The sequence below is a fragment of the Pteropus medius genome, unplaced genomic scaffold (genome assembly GCF_902729225.1).
Source record: "Pteropus medius unplaced genomic scaffold, Ma_sr-lr_union100, whole genome shotgun sequence".
NCBI classification, from domain to species: domain Eukaryota; kingdom Metazoa; phylum Chordata; class Mammalia; order Chiroptera; family Pteropodidae; genus Pteropus; species Pteropus medius.
Genome location: NW_024354886.1, coordinates 3,320,218 through 3,339,734, shown reverse-complemented (window position 1 = coordinate 3,339,734; position 19,517 = coordinate 3,320,218). Strand labels below are relative to the sequence as shown.

Sequence of the window (19,517 nt, the reverse complement as noted above, 5' to 3'; positions counted from 1 at the left end):
ATCTTCAATAATCTCTAATTTATAAACTCATCCTTGCCTTCTCATAAGCTACCCTCACCTTAATCTAATGTGCCCTAGCACACCCACTTTTATAAGACTTCTACTGTACTTATTCTAAGATATGGGGACACTCATATGACAAAAGAATTAACCAGTATTCCCTTTAAAACAAGCTCTCTTTACATAGAAACAAATTTCTACATCTCTGGCTAACTGGCAGAATCACTAGAAACTGAAAGAATTCAAATTTCACTCTTTGAGGTTACATCCTTTATGAAGGCTGGTATATGCTCACATGTGTGATCACCTTGACATATATATGCTGGTACTTTTCCAGAAACAAGGAACTGTGCCTGTGCTCCTCTCTTCCCAAGTGTCCTCACAACCTGCTTTATTCCTTAAAGTGGTGATAATACCTTTCCACCACTCTCATGATCTCGGTGAAAGTGGGGATTTTCAGGATTACAATTCTGGGAAGTAGATGAGTGTCTTATTTCTTGCTCCTAGAGGTGGATCCAATTGTATCTACCGGGTTCAGACTAAAACAAATGTATTTCTAATTTTCCAGAAAAGTACTTTGCACCCCAAAACCATCTCTGGGAAGTTACGAAGTTATTTACATAGTTTGTTGTTGGGTTTTGCTTTTTTGTTGTTGAGAGAAAAGAGAGGGAAGAATGGAAAAAGGCTGAATGCAAGGAACACCTGGGGGAATAGAACCTCATGTCGTCATTCCATAAATTAAATCACCATTACTAAAATTTATAGAATTTGATAAGGAAGAACATTTAAGCTACAATCCCCTTTCCAATCAAGGAACTACCAGTTTAAGAAAGCAGACACCACAACACCTATTGCCTCTGGGCCCATAGCAGCAGGTAGGTAGGTGTATCTCTTGCAAGTCTGAGGGATGGTTCAGGTCTCTCAGCACATCCACCTGGTTAATCTACAGGATGATTCCCCGTCACTCAGAAATGCTAATCGATATCACTCAACTTCTTTCTTTGGTACTGCCTTTTTAAAGTCAGACATGCTCTTGAATGGGAGACATCCACTGGAGATCCACAAACCTAAAATAATGTGAAATCTTGAAGATGAGCCCTGCAATACTAGTTGAGATGGTTCAGAGGTTAAAATGGCTGTTAGAACTTTGTCAATATTTAAAATCGGACTACAGCAGTGATTTCAACCATCAATGGCATTTTATTTTGAAAGTTTCTATGTATTACATAGATATTAACTTCCTTTCTCTCACCGCCCCGCCCCTCGCTAAAACATCAGAAAGATTAAAAAAAAAAAACATATAAAATCTTAGTTTCTCTAAAGTCTTAAGTTTAAAAAAAACTGAAATGTTACTTCTCCTTTATGAGAATACTGCTTTTTAAGGAGAATTCAGTCTGTCTCTATGCTCAGTACAGATTTCTACTCCATGGGGAAAAATGGTCAATGCTTCTGCTTCCTTTGAATAAATTCATTTCTCGATTATTACACATTATCATTCCACACTTGACACCTTCTTAGAAACTTGATTGTTAGATGCATTTTTCATTTGGCAAAAATCCAATGAGGCTTTGCGTGGGATGTCTAAGTGTCAGAAACAGCAGTATTGATGTTCTGGTTCTGAGAGGGAAAATATATGGAGAGATGCATACATTCCCGGGAAGAAATGTAGGAGACTGAAATAGGGTGAGCAAAGAGTTCAGAAGGCTGACAGACACTACTTAGTTTTGAATTCTGTGGCTGTCAGCCACCAAAGACTGCAGTGTAGGTCAGAATATAAATCTCCACAGGAAGAAGTTTGGTTCGGCACTGAGAAATGATGGAGTTGACTTCATTTTGTTCTAGAATACTAGAATACTAGAGCAGATATACGCAAAAAGGAGCAGTATGGGTCATGTGCAGTGAGCAGTAACCTGTGTACAATCATGTGTGGGCATTTCTGCCAATGGTCTATCAACCTAGGCTCTAAGAGAAAAGAAGCATCCTATTAAAATACACTTCCATCTCTAACTCAACTAAGACCCCATGATTCCTTAGCTCCATGCTTTTGCAAGGCCAAAGTGAAGTTTAGAATTACACGTCATTCTAGGTCATTTGGAAGCTGGTTCTCTGGGGCCCTCTGAGAAGACCTGGGTGTACCCAAGACAGCAGCAAGACTACCCAGAAGGGTATGCCTTGATGATCTTCACATCATCCACAGGGCGGTCCTGGGAGTTTGTTTCCACCATTCCTACTCGATTCACCATTCCTATACCCTGGCACACACGGCCAAATATGGTGTGTTTGCCATCAAGCCACTGGGTGGGCGCTAGGGTCACAAAGAACTGGCTGCCATTGGTGTCCGGCCCTGCATTGGCCATTGCAAGAATTCCAGCCCCTGGTGGGAAAAAGGAAGAGAGGGAAGAGTATGAATAACTCCCATAGCTCCAACCTGGCACTACTACACCATCTCAGGGATGAAAACAAGCCAGACTTTGTTCTGGCCTCTATCATCAACCACCAGACCCAGAAAACATCCCCTCATGACAGGCTCTCTGCCTTAGCACAAAGGCCATCAACTGCACTACCCTGATGACCTTATCTCCCTTGTCTTCACCTATTCCCTAGCTCTATCCATGATGATCCCCACTAATCACTGGACCATGTCCCCAATTCCCTTAAAATATCCCAGCAAGGTCTCCTGCTTCTTTGAGGAAGCTTTTGTTTTCCTATAGTTTATAACAGCAACATTTCAACAAGTAGGTAGAGTCTAAAACACTCAGACCAGCACTCTGAATCACTTAGGACTCAGAGAGGCACCACTTTCTCTAATCCTGTAGGGCTCTCTGTGGCGCCACAGCTGGGCAGTTACATGGCACCATGCCATGATGTCAGGCAATTATCCAGAATCACAGCCAAAAGAATGAACTTTTAAAATCCACTCCCCTTTCCCACCCAGTCCAGCCAGATTATATACTTACCTGTGAATTTCAAGTCCGGATGAAGTTCATCTTCAAACTGCTTGCCATAGATAGATGCACCACCTCGACCTGCCACATTAGAAGATAAGAAACCAATCAGCCAGGCCCACATTCTACTTCATAGCAAAAACTGTGGCCCATGATCAAAGGATTTTTTGAAGTACAGGAAAGGGAAAGGCAGAGAATACGCCGAGCCCACTGCTAGGCATAATGCAACTGAACAGCCCAGAAGCAGAATCAAGCACTGAACCAGCACTTTCAAATAACTGGTTTCATTCACGTAAGACATTTCTTTTCAAAATAACACTAAGGGTGTTTTTCTTGCTTATTAAAATAATACGTGTTCACTGTCAAAAATGCAGAAAATACAGATCATTATCAAAAGAACATTAAAGTCCCCTGTAATCTAACCATCTACAGATAACTTCATTCATAGTTTGATATGTTAAAAGGTTTCTTAATTTTTAACATTTTTATGAGTATTTTAGACAGAAATGCCCCAAGCCCTATCTCTGTGCCCATCATAGACAATGCTGATCAATCAGCATTTTCCCCTGCTGGGCTTAGACTTGCTTCCGAATCCTTACCAACTCAGAACTCCAGGTAGCCATTTTTAAAGGATCAGAGATTTCACAAGAATTGAAACCTATCTGCTGTCCTTAACCTACATGAATTTGCTAGCAACATCACCACCACATGTTATGTATATTATGTCCACAAGAACATGGTGCTGTGGTGGGCATCCAGGTTTTGTTAGAGCAAAATGATATGTCCAATTATTTAACTCAACCATATGTCCTGTTGAACTACTTTGGTTTCTCCAAGTTGACCAGCCAAGACAAACCGCCTGGAACCAAGTGAACACTGGATTTATCAGCCTCCTCTGCTTGTTTGGCAGCCAGAAAACAGCCCAGATGCAGGAAGCTCACCTCCTTTTACAGTCTGCTGTGAAAGTAACATGTTAAAGCACCGTGTCTACCCCCAGAGGCCCCTGGGCCTGGGCTATGGTGTTTCCATGGAAAAAGAAATCCTTTGCTTTACCTTTTAGGATGCTCTACCACAGGGAGCCTGTCACAGCCCCCATTCATACAAAGAGAAATGGGGGTGAACCCTAACAGACTCAGGGGATACCTGGGCCAGGCTATCTATGCTTCTGGAAAATTACTGAACTACAAAACTATGTAAACATTTATTCCAGAAAGTCTAACCTGCCAGTATACCTCCAAACAGCAATTATGTAACCAATACATTCCCTCTGACTACAGAGTGAAGGTTCCTGTCTGTGGTTTGACGGGGAGGGGTGGTTAGTGAAAGTGATAGGGCTGAAGATGACAGAGAGAGATGGCTGCGGTGGCAAACAGGTCAAACTCTACATCCAGGCCTTGAGTGAGCAAGCTGAAGATGAAGTTCAGTAGTGCGCTGTCCACCTGTGGGCTGAGCCTTGGAAGTATGATGCCTGCAAGCTGAGGGCTGCCAGAATGAAACCTCGAGGCTACTGAAACCCATCATATAAATGGCACTACAAACAAGAACAGGATAGGCCAGCCAGGAGTCACAGATGACGCCTGGGGACATTAAGCCACCAGAAGGAGATGAGAGGAAAGAAAGTGGAGGCATCCTTTTTACTCATTGGGCAGTTTACCAACTGCAACTAGATTGGGCCTCTATAGCACCATTCACTCATAATATGTTATCTTTTCATAACTTAATTCAATTCAGTAGGATTTGTAGCAAAATGTCAGCAAGACAAATAATTCCAATCGAAACATTCCTTTGAGCATGTGGAATGGGGAGCTGGCAGGGGGACAGGGAGTGATTAAAGAGTTCTCTGGTGCAGAGCAGGCTACACAGATAACAAGATCACTTAATGAACCTGATCACTTAATGAACCCGACAATTTGGAAACCTTGCTGTCAAAAATCTGCTGTGTGCCTGGTCTAATAAAGATACAATGGAGGCGGGCACAGACCTGTTTTCTAAACTTTGTACTCTCAAAGTTCTTTTACTCTCCTGTCTTCTCTTTTAAACATTTATTCAATGTATTTAATATTTCAGCTATACGAAAGATAAAAAGAATATGATAAACAATTGTGTACCCTTCCCTAAGGAAATAAAGCATAGCAAATCCAGTTGAAGACCCCATGCACACACTCTCTGTATCCCTCCCCACCCACCACTCTCCCAAGAGCTAACTGCTTCAAAGAACTGCATTTCCATCTCAGGTAACCGCTATTCTGACCAAGAGTCTTGTCATTTCCGTGCATTTTCTTTTTTACTACATATGTATGCATCCCTTAAAATATTGTATCGTTGTTTAAATGTTTTTAGATTTATATAAATAGTATTATACTCTATGTATTCTTCTGCAGTTGGTTTTCTTCTATTCACTATTGTGATAGTTCGTCTATTCTGTTCCATGCAGCTCTCTGGAGTATTCATTCCACTGTATGATTGCAATGCCAATCTCATATTTTCTCATGTTGATGGTTCTTTAGGATCTTTTCAATACTTTGTTATTATAAACCAAGCTGCAATAACCATTCTTATACTGTCTCTCAAACATAAGTGCAGGAGCTCTCAGGGACTCTACCTCATGGGGGATATATATTGCAGGGTCAGTTTATGAGTATTTCACCATTACCAGATTTTCCAACTAGCTTTCCAGATAAAGCCCCAGTGTGCACCCCCACCCACAGTACTCTCATTCTTACTCTTACTGCTCTAGGCCCTTTTGCCAAACTTTCTAATTTGTATCAGTCTGAGGTGTCAGAGCTCTTCTGTTGTTTTAACCCGTGTTGCCCTGAAGTTGTGCAGTTTCATATTTATTGGCTATTTAGCTTTCCTCCTCTATGAACAGCCACTTTTCTATTGAGTGGTTTGACATTTTAAATTTTATGTATACTGTAATTATGTATAATTACAGTATTAGTATTCTGGATATTAATCCTTTGTCAGTTAATGCTCTTGTGAATACTCTCTTCCAGTTGACTTTCTTCACTTTTTTAATGGGGTCTTCTGGTACACAGTTTTTGCATTTGAAATTCTATAATCTTTTCTATATGTCTAAGCGTTGTTTAAAAAAAAAATCTTTCCTTATCCCCAAGTCTCTTCATCTTTCTCCTGCTCAGTGTTGTGGAAACTTCTCCAGATGTACTAGAAAGCCATCTAAGACATGCAGAGTGGTCTCTTCCACAGAGGTTACCATACTTGGTATTACTTGTCCCCACCACTTGCTCCCATGTCACAACTGAAGGGACTACAAATTAATATCCTGCCCCCAAACTGAATAGGCCAGGGACCCATATGGAGGCCCACATGAAAACTGTGTCCACCCGGGGCACTTGACACTGGAATGTAACTGACCAAACCAATCAAAGCCTCTCCTCTGGCAAGAGAACCTTTAACAGACATTGTAGGTTAGCTGTCCTCTGAGCATTTCCAACTCCTTCTCCACAGCTTGCCTCAACCTCAGAGACAAGGAAGGCAGGTACTGACCAGTCCCTTTTGCAGCTAGGAGTGGCCAGGTGACCCAGTTCTGACTTACTAATATAACAAGAAGCCTGTTGAATAGAGAGTCTGGGAAATCTAATATCTCCCAGATAAAAAGGGACAAGCTTTCCTGATAAGAAAAGGATAAACACACTCCTTTGTCTTTCGCCATAGCTCTTTCTCCATCTTTCTTTTTTGGAAGCACAGGTGATGTCAAGAACAGCAGCAGCCATCTTGCAACCATAAGACAAGTGTGAGAACAAAAGCCAATACACTAACAAGGGCAGAGTGAGAAGACATAGCAAGCCTGGGTCCCTGACTACTCTTCTGGGCAGCTGAACCAATGCCGGCAACCGCTTACCTCCATTCTGTTATGTAAGAAAAACAAAAGCTCTCTTTGTTTAAGCCATTGTGGTTGAGTTTTCTGCTACTAAGAGCCAAAAGCAGCCCAAGTTAATAGAATCACTTTGTTAGTAACTGAGTAGGAAGGGAGAACTGACTAGTGGAGCTGCTGTTGGATTACCAGGGCAAATGCCAGGTACCAGATCTAACACAGGAAACAAAGCTATGGTTCTCCAAGAAGCTTTGTAGTTTTTTGTTTGTTTTGTTTTGTTCTGTTTTAACGCCTACAGCACCTGGTATTCCTAGGTGGTCTCCCATCCAAGTACTAACCAGGCCCGACCCTGCTTAGCTTCTGAGATCAGACGAGATTGGGCACGTTCAGGCTTTGCAGTTCTTAAGATGGAATACTCTCTTCCTCACTTGCCTTTGGGGTCAGACAGATCTGGATTTCGGTTTCAACTCCACCACCTACTAGCTGTGTAACTTTAAGCAAGACATCCTCTCTAATCCTCAGTTTCCTTGAATGCAAAATAGGAATAATAGTACTTATGTCTCATAGGACTGTAATAAGAACTAAATGAGATAATGCACAGAAACTATGTAGTGTATGTATAAAATGAAGTGAACACAGAAGTATCAGCAATGATGAGCTCAGCATTTTCCGTGAGAGGCAACTGGGTTGTGATTAATAGTCCACCTTAGGATCCATTCGGCCTGGGTTTATGCCAGTTCTTCGGTCCTTAAACCTCCACCATTCCCTCGCTGCTCTTTGCTCTTTGTGGATGGATAACTTTCCTTCTTATTTCACTGAGAAGAAAGTGTAAGAGAACTTTCACAGGCTCTCATCACCAAATCCTCTTCCTTTCCTACGTTATTAATACACTGTATGAATAAACTGTTCATATGACCATCTCACTACCACATACCTAATGAATTCCATTCACCTTGAGAACTTTGCAACTATAATTTCTCCCTTTTTTATATCAATTTTGCTTTGTAGCAGATTGTTCCTATCAGCACAAAAACATGGTATTAACATTGCTTGTCTTAAAAAAATACTCCGCCTCCTACTATCTCCCTATTTTTCTGCATCACTTGACAGAAAAACTCCTCAAAAAAAGCTGTCAACACTTGGTGTCTCTGCTTCCTCTCCTGCCTCTTGAATGCTCTCTATTTAGCCTTTTGTCTTCATCACTCCACTAAAACTACTCTTGTAAAGGTCATCAGTGACCTCCATGTCACTAAATCCAATGGTCAATCCTCAGGCCTCACCCGGCTTGATCCATAAACAGGTGTTACCCTAATAAAATCTCTCGAATATCTAACTCTGTCTTGGCATCCGCTTCTCACTTCTCGGTGGACCAGAATCCACAGAATCACTATCATCCTAATCTAAACTACCAAATTCTAGTTTTGATAACAATGAAAGCTTCTAATTGGTCTTCTTGCTTCCGGCCTTGCTTCCCCTTTCCTCACCAGTCTATTTTCTACCTGGAAGCCAGGGGGATCCTTTTAAAACAAGTCTCATTGTGGCGGCTTAAAATCCTCTAGTGACATTTCATCACACTTAGGACAAAATCCAGCCTTTACCACAATTAACAAGACTTTCCATGGTATGGGACCCTGCTATCCTTCCAAGTCACCTCCTGCCACTTTCCCCCTAACTTACCTGCTCCAGCCACACTGGCTTCTGTGCTGTTTCTTGCCAAGCACGCCCTGGTCTAAGGCCTCTGACTGCTGTTCCCTCTGGAGTATCCTTGCCTGTGACTGTCTTACGGCTCATTACTTCACTTTATTCAGAACTCTGTTCAAATGCCACCTTATCAGCGAGGTCTTTCTTCCTTAATCACACTACCAAAAATAGCACCTCCCTCATTCTCTATTCCAGCAGTTCTCAACCAGGGGTGACTTTGCTCCCTGGGGACATTGGACAACATATGGAGACATTTTTGGTTGTCACACTGAGAGGTTCTACTGGCATCTAGCGGGGTAGAGGTCAGACCGCAGCTAAACATCTTACAATGCACAGGATAGCCCCCCACAACAAATTATTATCCAGCCCAAATCGTCAACAGTGCCCTGGTTGAGAATCCCTGTTCCTGCTCTATGCCCTTATACGTCATTTCTTCCATACCATTTGTCACGACCTGACAGTATATTATGTACTCATTTGTTCATTGTCTCTCCCACTAGAATGAGAGCTCCACAAGGGCTTTCTTATTCACTAGTGTATTCTCCTAGAACAATGCCTGGACAATAGTAGGAGACTAACATTTGTTAAATGAACTAATAACTAAAATAAATAATAACCATATATTTTTTGAGCTCCTATTGTATCAAGCCAGTGCTAACCATGTTATGAAAATGAGCTTATTTACTACCCACAACAACCCCATGAGTTGCATAAAACCACACTCCCCATTTATAGATAAGAAGGCTCAGCAAGGTTACATAACTTGTCTACATTTAATAAGTGTTCATGTGAAGCCAAGATTCAACCCCAAGCCTACCCCAGGCTCTGCAAACCCTGCTATTCACACCCTTACTACATTACCTTACCATATGTCTATAGCTGGATTACATATTTTTCTCACATATTTTCTCACACATTTTTCCTCACATATTTTTCTTACCACAGACTCTAGAGTCCCTAACGGTCCCTAAATAATGTTAAATTCGAACTCCTGTCTAGGAGTCTCCATGAACTGGCCCCATCTTACCCGCCACCATGCTATGTCCTACGACTGCACTCTACCCCAAATTGCTCCTTTACTGTCCCCCAAACATGCAGTTCAGAGGCCTTAGAAATCACATCTTATGCATTTGTCCTGGGTGTGGAGAGGTGGCTGGGTTACGTCACAGAGCCAGTACAGTGGGTGAGACATAACACCTGGGGTGGTCAGCTCTCCTTCACACCCCACATGCCTCTGTCCCTCATGTCTCCGTTCCGTACTCATTCTTCTTCCTAAATACAAAATGCCCTTCCCTGTCCTCCTAAGAGTTAATTCTACATTCCTTCAAGGCCCACCTCAAAATACACTTCCTTCTCATTTTAATCCCATTCCATTGTACTTTTTTTTTTATTATTAATTAGTTCAACCTATGTTATATAATAATCCCTAATATACCACCATATATTTACTTATTTATTATTATTTTCTAGATATTTCTTATAATGACTATCTTGTTTTCTTAGCAGGGTGAGGAGTTCTGCAAGGAAAAGAAAAATGCCTTGACTTTTAATGTTTAAGTGCCCCTCACAGACCTTAGAATAGCACAAGACCTAGCAAATATTCATCAAATGAATAAAATTAACAATGAGCTTTCTGTTCAACACATTAAATTTCAGGTGTTCCTGAGGCTACCAAGAGGAGAGATGAAACCAGAGTGAGGGTGACACACAGCATAATCAGCACGTAATTAATCACTGCAATCACGACAGCTAGTGAGCACTGTGAGGCTAAGTGCAGAGCAGGAAGAGCAAGAAGAAGAGCTGGATAGGATGCTGTGTGTTGTAGGGAAGAAAGAAAGAGAAGTTAGTAGAAGCAGATAAAAGACACTGAGAAGGCTAAGTAAAGAGCCAGCACAAAGGTACTACAATAAGGGAAATTTAAAAGAAGAGAAATGGTTTAAAATGAGGCAGGAAGTCAGAAAGTATTTGAATTAAGAAAGCATATGGTAAATATGTATCAGAAAGACCATGGAAAGAATGGGTCCATCAGACTGAGGGGCAGCCAAGGATGGAAATGGTGCACTGTCTTGCTGAAGATCCCAGGATACCATATACTGCTCATCTGAGATGTTTAGCAAAAACGTGTTACTTAATCAGCTAGCAGTTTATATCAGTGGCCTGGGAGGGCCTAACGCCTGTCTGCCTTCAACTATAGACCTGCCAGCAGGCTTAGTGCAATCATTCATTATATTTGAGGCTGGATGCAATTATTTGGAAATCTTCTGAGTGATTCAATTTTATTAAAATTACATCCTGAAAATGTGACATTATGAAGGATTGAGAACAACCACAGAAATATAGGGAAGCTCTGGCATGAGCAATTCACACTGAGTCATTTCCAATTCTTTTACCCAAATCATGGACTCTCTCAGTTCACTGGTGTTATGAATTAAGATGTTATCTCATAATAACAATGAAAGAGGAGATAGGACAGAAGTACATCAAAGCTGAGGCAGGACACTTTCAGATAAAGAATACACAAAAAATAAAGCAAACACAAAAAATTCAAATTTAAAAAGCCAAAGCTTCACTAGAATCAACCAAATAAGAAAAAGGAAACCAACTTACTCCAAAAATTCTGAAAAGAGTCAGCCAAGGAAAGAAATAAAAGATTTACCTGCCTGTACTCCCTAAAAATTATAATTAGGAAAGGAAGAGTGTCACCTAGAAATTCTCAGAAATACTCTCCAATTTTGAGAAGCCAACAGAGAGAATGGGTGAGTAGCCCTGAAAAAGTTAAGGAGAGGTCCACACATACCACAGGTGCTCAGGAGTGACAGGATGGGCTACCAGTGCTGGCCACCTTGGGAAGGTTGTGGGGAGAGCACTGGCTTCCTAGCCCACTTCAGGAACTCAGTCTCTGAGAAAACATAATCCAAGAAGGGCTTCTCTGTAGCTGTCTCAGGCTATAGATGCTTCAATAAAATTAAGAATCCAATAAAACAAGCGCTCAAAGACAAGATAATACATCAACAGATGAAGGCAAAGACTGCAGAGCTAAGGAAACCAATTTAGAGCCAAATGACATCAATACAGCACTAATAAATAAATTAGAGCAGTAAAGAACAGAACAGACATGACTAGAAATTGAATAAGGCACAGAATAAAGGTAAAGGTCTGAGATTATTTTAGTCATTGCAGGAAAAAATGGAAAAATATCATCTCAGACACTCAAAAGAAATGTGATTGATATGGAAGGCAAAGGTGATGAAACAAAGAAAAAAGGATAACTGTTTCCTGAAATAGAAAATCCAATAACAGAGAAAATATTCAGAAATACAAATAAAAATTTCCCCTGAACTGACAGAAGTAGTAAATCTCAGTATTCTCCAAAGCCATGTTCAAAACCAGATGATAGAACAGAATTATCTAAAAAGATCTGAGGGAATGAGTACAGCCCAGGAATAATATACCTAGTCACGGTCTTTGTCATGCAGAAATTCTCAAACATGATTGAGTTAAAAATATAACACCCTTCAACTCTTGCAATAAAAACCACTCGACAGGAAATTCTGCCTGCTAGCACTTATGAATAAGTCTAGTGGTGAGCACCAACCTTCTGAAATGTAGAACCCATACTGTTGCTGAAGGAATCATGGATATAGAATGGAAAATGTTGTAAACTCCAACAAATGCTCCTAGTTTTAATATAATACTTTTTGTTTTAAAAAACAATAGCATGCATGACACCTCCTATTCTCTTGAAATTATTTCCATTTAGCTATTCATCCATCTATCCTTTTAACTAGGTATCTGAAAAGGCTAATGTCTAGAATAATGGCCGCCAAAAGTTAACAATGATCATTTCTGAAGAGAGGTGGGATATTGGGGGAATAGTTAATGGTGCTTAGAAATCTTTAGGAGGTATACTTATGAGTGATTTTTTTTTTTAACTTTCTCATATATTCTATATTTTGAAATGTGTCCATATATGTTGAAAAAATTGAATGCCTCTGGTCATAAAGTCTTAATAAAGAACTGAGAATGACAAAAAAGAACAAGACTAAGAAAAGACTCTCTGCCACAGAGAGAACCAAGCTTATTTAAAGGCAAAGAGCAGGAACAGGAATTAGCCGAGAAAAAAAATGCAGACTGAGAAGTAATGGCCCTTTAAACTAATAACTTAATAAATTAATAAATTTCACTAATAAATCCCATCTAAATGACAATAACTCCCAAATTCATACCTCCATCCCAGACCTTTTTCCATGAACTCCACAGTCATATCCCATTACTTACTCAACATCTCTACTTGAAGATCTGACAAGTATTTCAAATACGTGTCCAAAACCAAAATCAAATCCTTAATCTTCTCCCTCCAAATATGTTCCTCTCTTGGCCTTCTCCACCTCACTAAATTCAAGTCAAAAATTTTGAAGACGTTCTTTACTATCTCTTTCTCTTACACACCTATCCATCCCCTAATCCAATCTCAACAAATCCCATTGGCTCTATTTCTATCAAAACATAATCTCAATCTAGTCACTTCTCACCACCTTTTCTACTATCTGCCTAGTCCAATCACGTTATTTCTGAACTGGATGATTAGAGCAGCCTTCTCTTCTCAGCTCTCACTCTTGCCCCTCTATCTATTCTCCAAATAGCAGCCACAGTGATCTTTTTAAAGCATAGGTCAGATCATGTCACTCCTTTGCTCAAAACTCTCTCATGGCTCCCATCTTATTCAGAATAAAACCTAATGTCTCTACCATGCCCTAAAAGGTCCCACATGATCTCCTGCATAGGCTCCTGCCTCATAGCCTCTGGGCCCACTCTTTCTTCCACTTACTTAGACTTCGTTAAAGTCTCTGCTCCAATAACATCTACTCAGAGAGGACCTCCCTGACCTTTCTATTAAAACTGCATCCCCACATCCCTTTCTTGCTTTACTGAGAGCAGGAAGTTCTTTTCTTTGTTCATGGCTATATCCCTAGAGCTTAGAAAAGTATCTGACACAATGTAGGCGCTCAATATTTGTTAAATGAATGAATTAATTAAAAAAAAAAAAAAAACCCAACAGTATTATACCTTTCTCAAAACATTGCAAATGTCTTTCTTTACTTCTGATTATCAGACTACTCTATATATTACTACAACTCAGGCAAATATTATTTGCTCTTAGTAAGCAATACATAGAAGTTATGAGAAACTCTATAAAGCCGAGGAGTCAAGATTAGTTATGGTCAATTTCGCATGGGTGTGTGGGGAAGGGTGTGTGCTACAGAGGGCACAGAGGGCAGTAATAGTCACCAGAATCACTAACCTAGTCTCTGTTATGTGGAAGAGAGCCCTGACTGCCTCACACCCAGTTAGGACAGAATGAGACTTCAGAAACTAATGTTGGCTTAACTGTACCTGTCCCTGTCGGGTCGCCTCCCTGGATCATGAAGTCTTTGATGATTCTGTGGAATTTGGTGCCATTGTAGTAACCTCGACGAGCCAATTCAGCAAAGTTCTTACAGGTCTTTGGAGCATGCTTCCAGTACAACTCGAGCACAATGATCCCCATGCTGCAGGGGGAAGAGGACAGTAGAGCTCCAGTCAAGAACAAGGTTCCATCTGACAGGAATATTGAGACTGCTCCAAGACTCTTCATTTTCAAGTTGTAAGTCATGCAATTGTGATAAACATCCGATTTCATGCTCACTCAGCAAAGGAAAACAACACAATGCAAATAACACGAACACAGTTATCTCCTTCGAGTAAAACGTGCAGAGGCGGCTTCTGGTACTTCTTTTAAGCAAAATAACCGTGGACAACTAAAAATTTTGACAGCTTATATATAAAAATAATCCAATCAGAAACTAATATAACCAGCCTCTAAATTGGGGGTGAGGGGGTTGGGATCTTACTCTTAATTTGTAATTTTTTTTTTAAAGGAAGACATTAAAATACCAGAAATTCGTATTTATTTATACATGCATAGGTTTCTGCGTAGGGGTGGAAACTGGGTAAATGGGGGACAGGAAGGTTTTCAATGAATACCTTTTTATTTTTTAATTTTTTTTTTTTATTATTATTTATGGCTACAGCACCTGGTCTTCCTAGGTGGTCTCCCATCCAAGTACTAACTGGGCCCGACCCTGCTTATCTTCCGAGATCAGACATCAGGCTTATTCAGGGTGGCATGGCCATAGACCAGTGACTCCACTGGGGCGCAAACCCAGGACCTTCTGCGTGTAAAGCAGACAGGCTAACTGCTACCCTATGGAACCACGTCTAATGAATATCTTTTTTAAACTTGTGTATTTTTGAATGATGTAAATATGTTAACCTATTCATAAAAATTTTTAACGGAAAAAAGGTACAGTTCATGTGTATTTAGGAAGGGGTGCAACACAGGCAAAACCTGATTACTACAAACCTTTCTACCTACCTAATGTAATGAGCACTTTCCCCCGCAAAAGTACTGCTAAAGAAAAGACGTAAAAGATGTAGGACAGGTGCCTTCTCTCCACTCCATCACTCACCTAAACTTTAAACAGAATGTGAAAATAGAGTCAACTCTGTATAGCCTGAATAGCCAGTGTCAAGCACAGTGTAAGCACTCTACAAATACTTCCTCACTATTGTTATGGATAAGTTCTTGGAAACTGCAACTTTTAGCGTAAGGAGATGTATAATGAAAATAATTTTACCATAGGCTAACTGATACAAATAAGAGTTAAGTTCCCGTGACATACTTCTAGTCATAAAAACATCATCGAACTTCTAAATACTCAAAACACTTCTACTTTTTTACACTGACATCAATGTGAGCTATGCATACATTTACGAATGATTAATAAAAACAAGTAAGATAATCATTTTCTAAACTGCTTATTCCAGTTCAGGGTCTCTGGTGGCTGGAGCCCATCCAGGCAGCTTAGGGCAAAAGGCGCAAACCAACCCTGGACAAGACATCCATCCAGGGCGCACTCGCACTCACACTCACTCTAGGACAATTTGGACACATTAATTCACCTAACATGCACACTTTTGGGACTTGGTAGGAAACCGGAGTACCAGGAGGTAACCCACACAGACAGGAGGAGAACATGCAAACTCCACAGAGACAGTGGCCCTGGCTGGGAATTGTTCCTTTTTTTCCAACAACAAGAAGGATAATGAATGAAATGTTATTTGAGAGACCTGCTGTATTTGTGGTATGTGCCAGAACATAGCTTTCTGCTGGCAATTTATCCTTCACACAATTCATATTTAACACAGATTAGTGATTACTCTGCAAGGCACAATTCTAGGTGCTTTTCCCTTCATTGAGCTTACATTTTGGTGGATATTTTTAAAATACAGATAATAACTTCTGGGAATGGCAATCAGGAAGCACCCATACAACTTTGAAATGTCCAAACTTTTTAACAGCAATTTCAACTTCTAACTATTCTACAGAAAAACTTACTAAAGTGCTGAAGGATACAATAGGTGCAAGGATGTCCATTCCAGTATTTGTTACTTAAAAAAAATACAGATGTCCTTCGAAGAGGGAATGACTAAAATATGCAATATACATACTATGGAAGGCTTCATGTATTAGTGAAAGAAAGGCAAATTACAGTGGAAAACATATATACAGTATATGATCCTATTTTTGTTTAAAAATAGAACATAAAAGAGAGATGTATATAATATACATAGGAAAAGATCTGGAAGATCATCCAAAAACTATTAAAAGGGAGGGGTGGCTTTCACTGCTTATTCTATACACTTGTACACTGCTTGGATTTAAATTTCAATTTACTTTGTAGTTTTTAAAAAATGTTAACAGATGACCTCAGAAATTACTCTCAAACTGGGGCCTGAAGAGGTAGAATTTTGCCATATATGAAGGTGGGGAAGATGCCTGGGAGCCGAAGTAGCAGCTGAGAAAACTGTGCTCTGGTGGAAAACAGCATAGGGAAGAACAGAAATAAGACAGAGAGAAGGTGGCTGGACCCTGGCTACTGATGGGGAAATGGCAGAAGATGTTTGAAGAAAATCATCTTGTATGTCAGACTATAAAGTTTTAATTTTATAGTGTTGTAGCAGTAAGAAGTTACTTACTGTTATTTGTTCTACTTTGGAAAGATCACTTAAAACTTCTTCCAAAGAGGCAATGCAATGAACAGGGCTGAAGAACCTAGCATGTGAAGCAGACATATCAGGCTCCAAATGAGGTTTCCCTACTTACTAGCTGCGCGGCTTTAGTTAAACCATTTAATCTGTAAGTTTTGGCATTTCCATGATAAAATTGTTGAAAAGGTGTTATAACACCTACGCGATTTGAGTTGCTAGGAGGATTAAACTAAATGTGATGCTATACATCAGGGGCACCACACTGGCTGCTGATTGGTGCTCAGTTATACCACTCTTCAACAGTGGGGGAAATGTGCTTCTTCCTGTGTTCTCTTAATAATTTGTTTATACAACTGTAGTACCTACAACGTTACATCTGTGCTACTTATCACGTTAATATTTACATATCTGTCTCCTTCACTATACTGTAAGCTCCTAAAGGCAAGGCCATGTGTGTTTTATCCACTTCTGCATCTTCAGATGCCAATCCCACGATCCGGCCGGTAGACTCAAAACACGACTGTTGAATGAATGAATGAATGAATGAATGAATGAATGAATGAATGAATGAACGAACGAACGGAGGAGTGGGTACGGAGTCGGTGCGGAGCTCAGACGTGGACAGCGGCGGTCCCCACTCAGCCCTCACGGCTGCCGCTCCACGCCTCTCCACGAGGCCGGTTTCCTAAGGAGCGCGCCAGGAACCCAGCCCAGCGGCAAAGCCTGGGCTCTGCGTCGCCTCCGCCAGCCCAGCCCCAAAGGCCTGACCCCCCTCACCTGGTCTCCAAGTATACGTTGGGAGGCTGCCAGGAGTCTGGCGGGATCGCCGCCATAGCGATGCCGGCGGAATTATTCTCCAGCAACGGCTACTTCCGGCGTCGATTCGCTAGGGACCTGAAGCTGCAGCGCACACTTCCGGCCCCCGCCGTTCAACTCGCCAAGGCTTGGGGAGTTGAGAAAAGAAGAACCCCACCTGCAAGGCCGAGAAGCTACGGTGCGAGGCGAAAACAGGCTGGTCGCAAGGCTGGAGAAAAATGCAAGCTCCATTAGAGGTGTTCTCCAAGTGGGGAATACTGTGCCACTCTTCGGACACTCTGATTGGTTCGTTTAGGCGTGGAAGGCGGGAACAACCAGCAAATCTGCACTCTGGTTGGGATGTGTCCTAACTTTCAATTCGAAGAATTTCTTAGTCCCACTGTTGGGCAGGGCCCAGAAGAGAAGGAAGAGAATGAATGGGCATAGAGTTGAGAGATGCCAGTAGCTAGCTTTGATAAGGTGCTGCACAATGTGCATAGCACTTACACTTTATTATCTTGTCTACTTCACAAAGCAATCCTGCAAAGCAGACATTATTATGCTCATTTTTCGGATGTGAAAACTGGGACTCAGCAGTTAGATGACTTGTTTAATTGCCAATGGACATACAACAAATTTGAGCCTCCAGACTCCAAAGGCAGAGAGTATGGGGAGAGAGGGGAGGGCCTAGAAAAAAATGAGAGGTAAGGATAAGGAGAGACAGGAGAATGAAGATCAAAGGGCTCAGGGCCCCAAGGTTATTAGAAGGATTTATTCAGGGTCAAAGGAGGAAAAGCAAAGTAGAGGCACTGCGAGGAAGTTGAGCTAGAGGACAAGAAAGAAATGGGGTAAATAAGTTCATATAGTAAATGCTTTGCACACCACTTAATAATGATGGCTAAATGAATGCTTACTTTGCACTAGACATGGAGCTAAGCGCTGTTGTATATTTTCACATTGTTAAAATCAAACACAAATGGAGACCACACTTGAAAATTCCCTGAGCAGACAAACCAGTTTAGTCACGCAAGCAAAAGTTGATTTAGCTTATTCTCGTAAAACAAGCAGAACTTAGGCCACTTCTTGTTAATGCCTATGAAAATCGTAAACCAAACTTAAACTGTTCCTCAAAACTGAATGTGAGGTAACAACTTTTAACCCATTCTCTATCTCTAGGAAAACTCTAATTTTATAACCAATCACTGTGAAGAATAAACAGCCACTGCCTTCTCACTGTGTAAGCTGCTTTATCACAATACACCCCTCAGCCTCATTCTGTGTTCTGAGAGCTCTCAGTTTGCAAACTGTGTATGTGTACAATAAACTTCTGCTAATTACTATTTCAGTGATCCAATGGTTTTACTTCCACTATTTCTGAACTTTTGACAATACTTCATCTTCAAAACCCCATAAGGTAGATATTACTATTCCTTTTTACTTCGAGGAAACTGAGACATTAATAACTGGCTCAAAGTATCACAGCTGTGAGTCTGTGCTCTTAACCACAGTTCAATTGTCAACTGGAAATAAGCTTATACAAGGTTGTAAAGACCAAATTAGTGAGCTCCTTGAGAGAGGAACTGGGCCTCCTTCATCTCTGTGCCTTCCTCAAAGAGGCTCAGGGCACAGTGGGGGTGTATTGGGGTTTTACATAAGAATAAGATTGTCTTGCTGTCTCATTCCAAAATCTTTCCTCAAGAGACTCAACATTTGTTGGTCTTTTTGTCCCCAAGAGAACATTGGGTGTCAATGATTTCAAGAAGGAGTTGACAGAGGCCTGGATTCCTTTTCTGAGTTTTAACTAATAGTTAACATTAAATTAGAGTAGCTAGTACTTATTTATGTCTAAGCTTTCTGTTTCTCCTGACTAAATGTCCTTTATTAAAAACAAAATTATAAGCTTTTACAGAAACATTTTTCAGGCTGGAAACTTAAAGATCATCCTTTCTCTCTGCTCCAAGTGACATATCATCAAGACCTGTCAATTCCTTTTCCAAAGATCCCCAAATTATATCCCTTCCTTCCCACTCCTATTGCTGTTTCAGATTCTTAACACCAGGATTATTTCAGAAAGCCCCGTTTGGCTGGGTTCCCTGCCTTCCAGCTTTCCCCCACCAATCTATCCTACACACAGCAGCCAAAGCCTTCTT

The 19,517-nt window shown here is 40.8% G+C and overlaps 1 protein-coding gene and 1 pseudogene across 2 annotated transcripts; both read right to left on the bottom strand.

Annotated features, from left to right (window-relative positions):
* Positions 1-1,177: 1,177 nt before the first annotated feature.
* PPIL1 (peptidylprolyl isomerase like 1) lies at positions 1,178-17,656 on the bottom strand. Of its 2 annotated transcripts, XM_039856092.1 has the most exons (5): positions 17,350-17,656; positions 14,897-14,995; positions 13,876-14,030; positions 2,958-3,026; positions 1,178-2,374 (listed from the first exon to the last, which is right to left on the bottom strand). In XM_039856092.1, exons 3-5 carry the CDS (start codon positions 14,027-14,029, stop codon positions 2,154-2,156), a joined length of 444 nt encoding a protein of 147 aa, XP_039712026.1. In that variant the 5' UTR covers position 14,030; positions 14,897-14,995; positions 17,350-17,656; the 3' UTR covers positions 1,178-2,153. The 2 variants fall into 2 exon arrangements, with proteins under 2 accessions (XP_039712026.1, XP_039712025.1); XM_039856091.1 differs by lacking the exon at positions 14,897-14,995 and having other exon boundaries at positions 17,350-17,655.
* LOC120597714 (uncharacterized) lies at positions 14,544-14,659 on the bottom strand (annotated as a pseudogene).
* Positions 17,657-19,517: the final 1,861 nt, after the last annotated feature.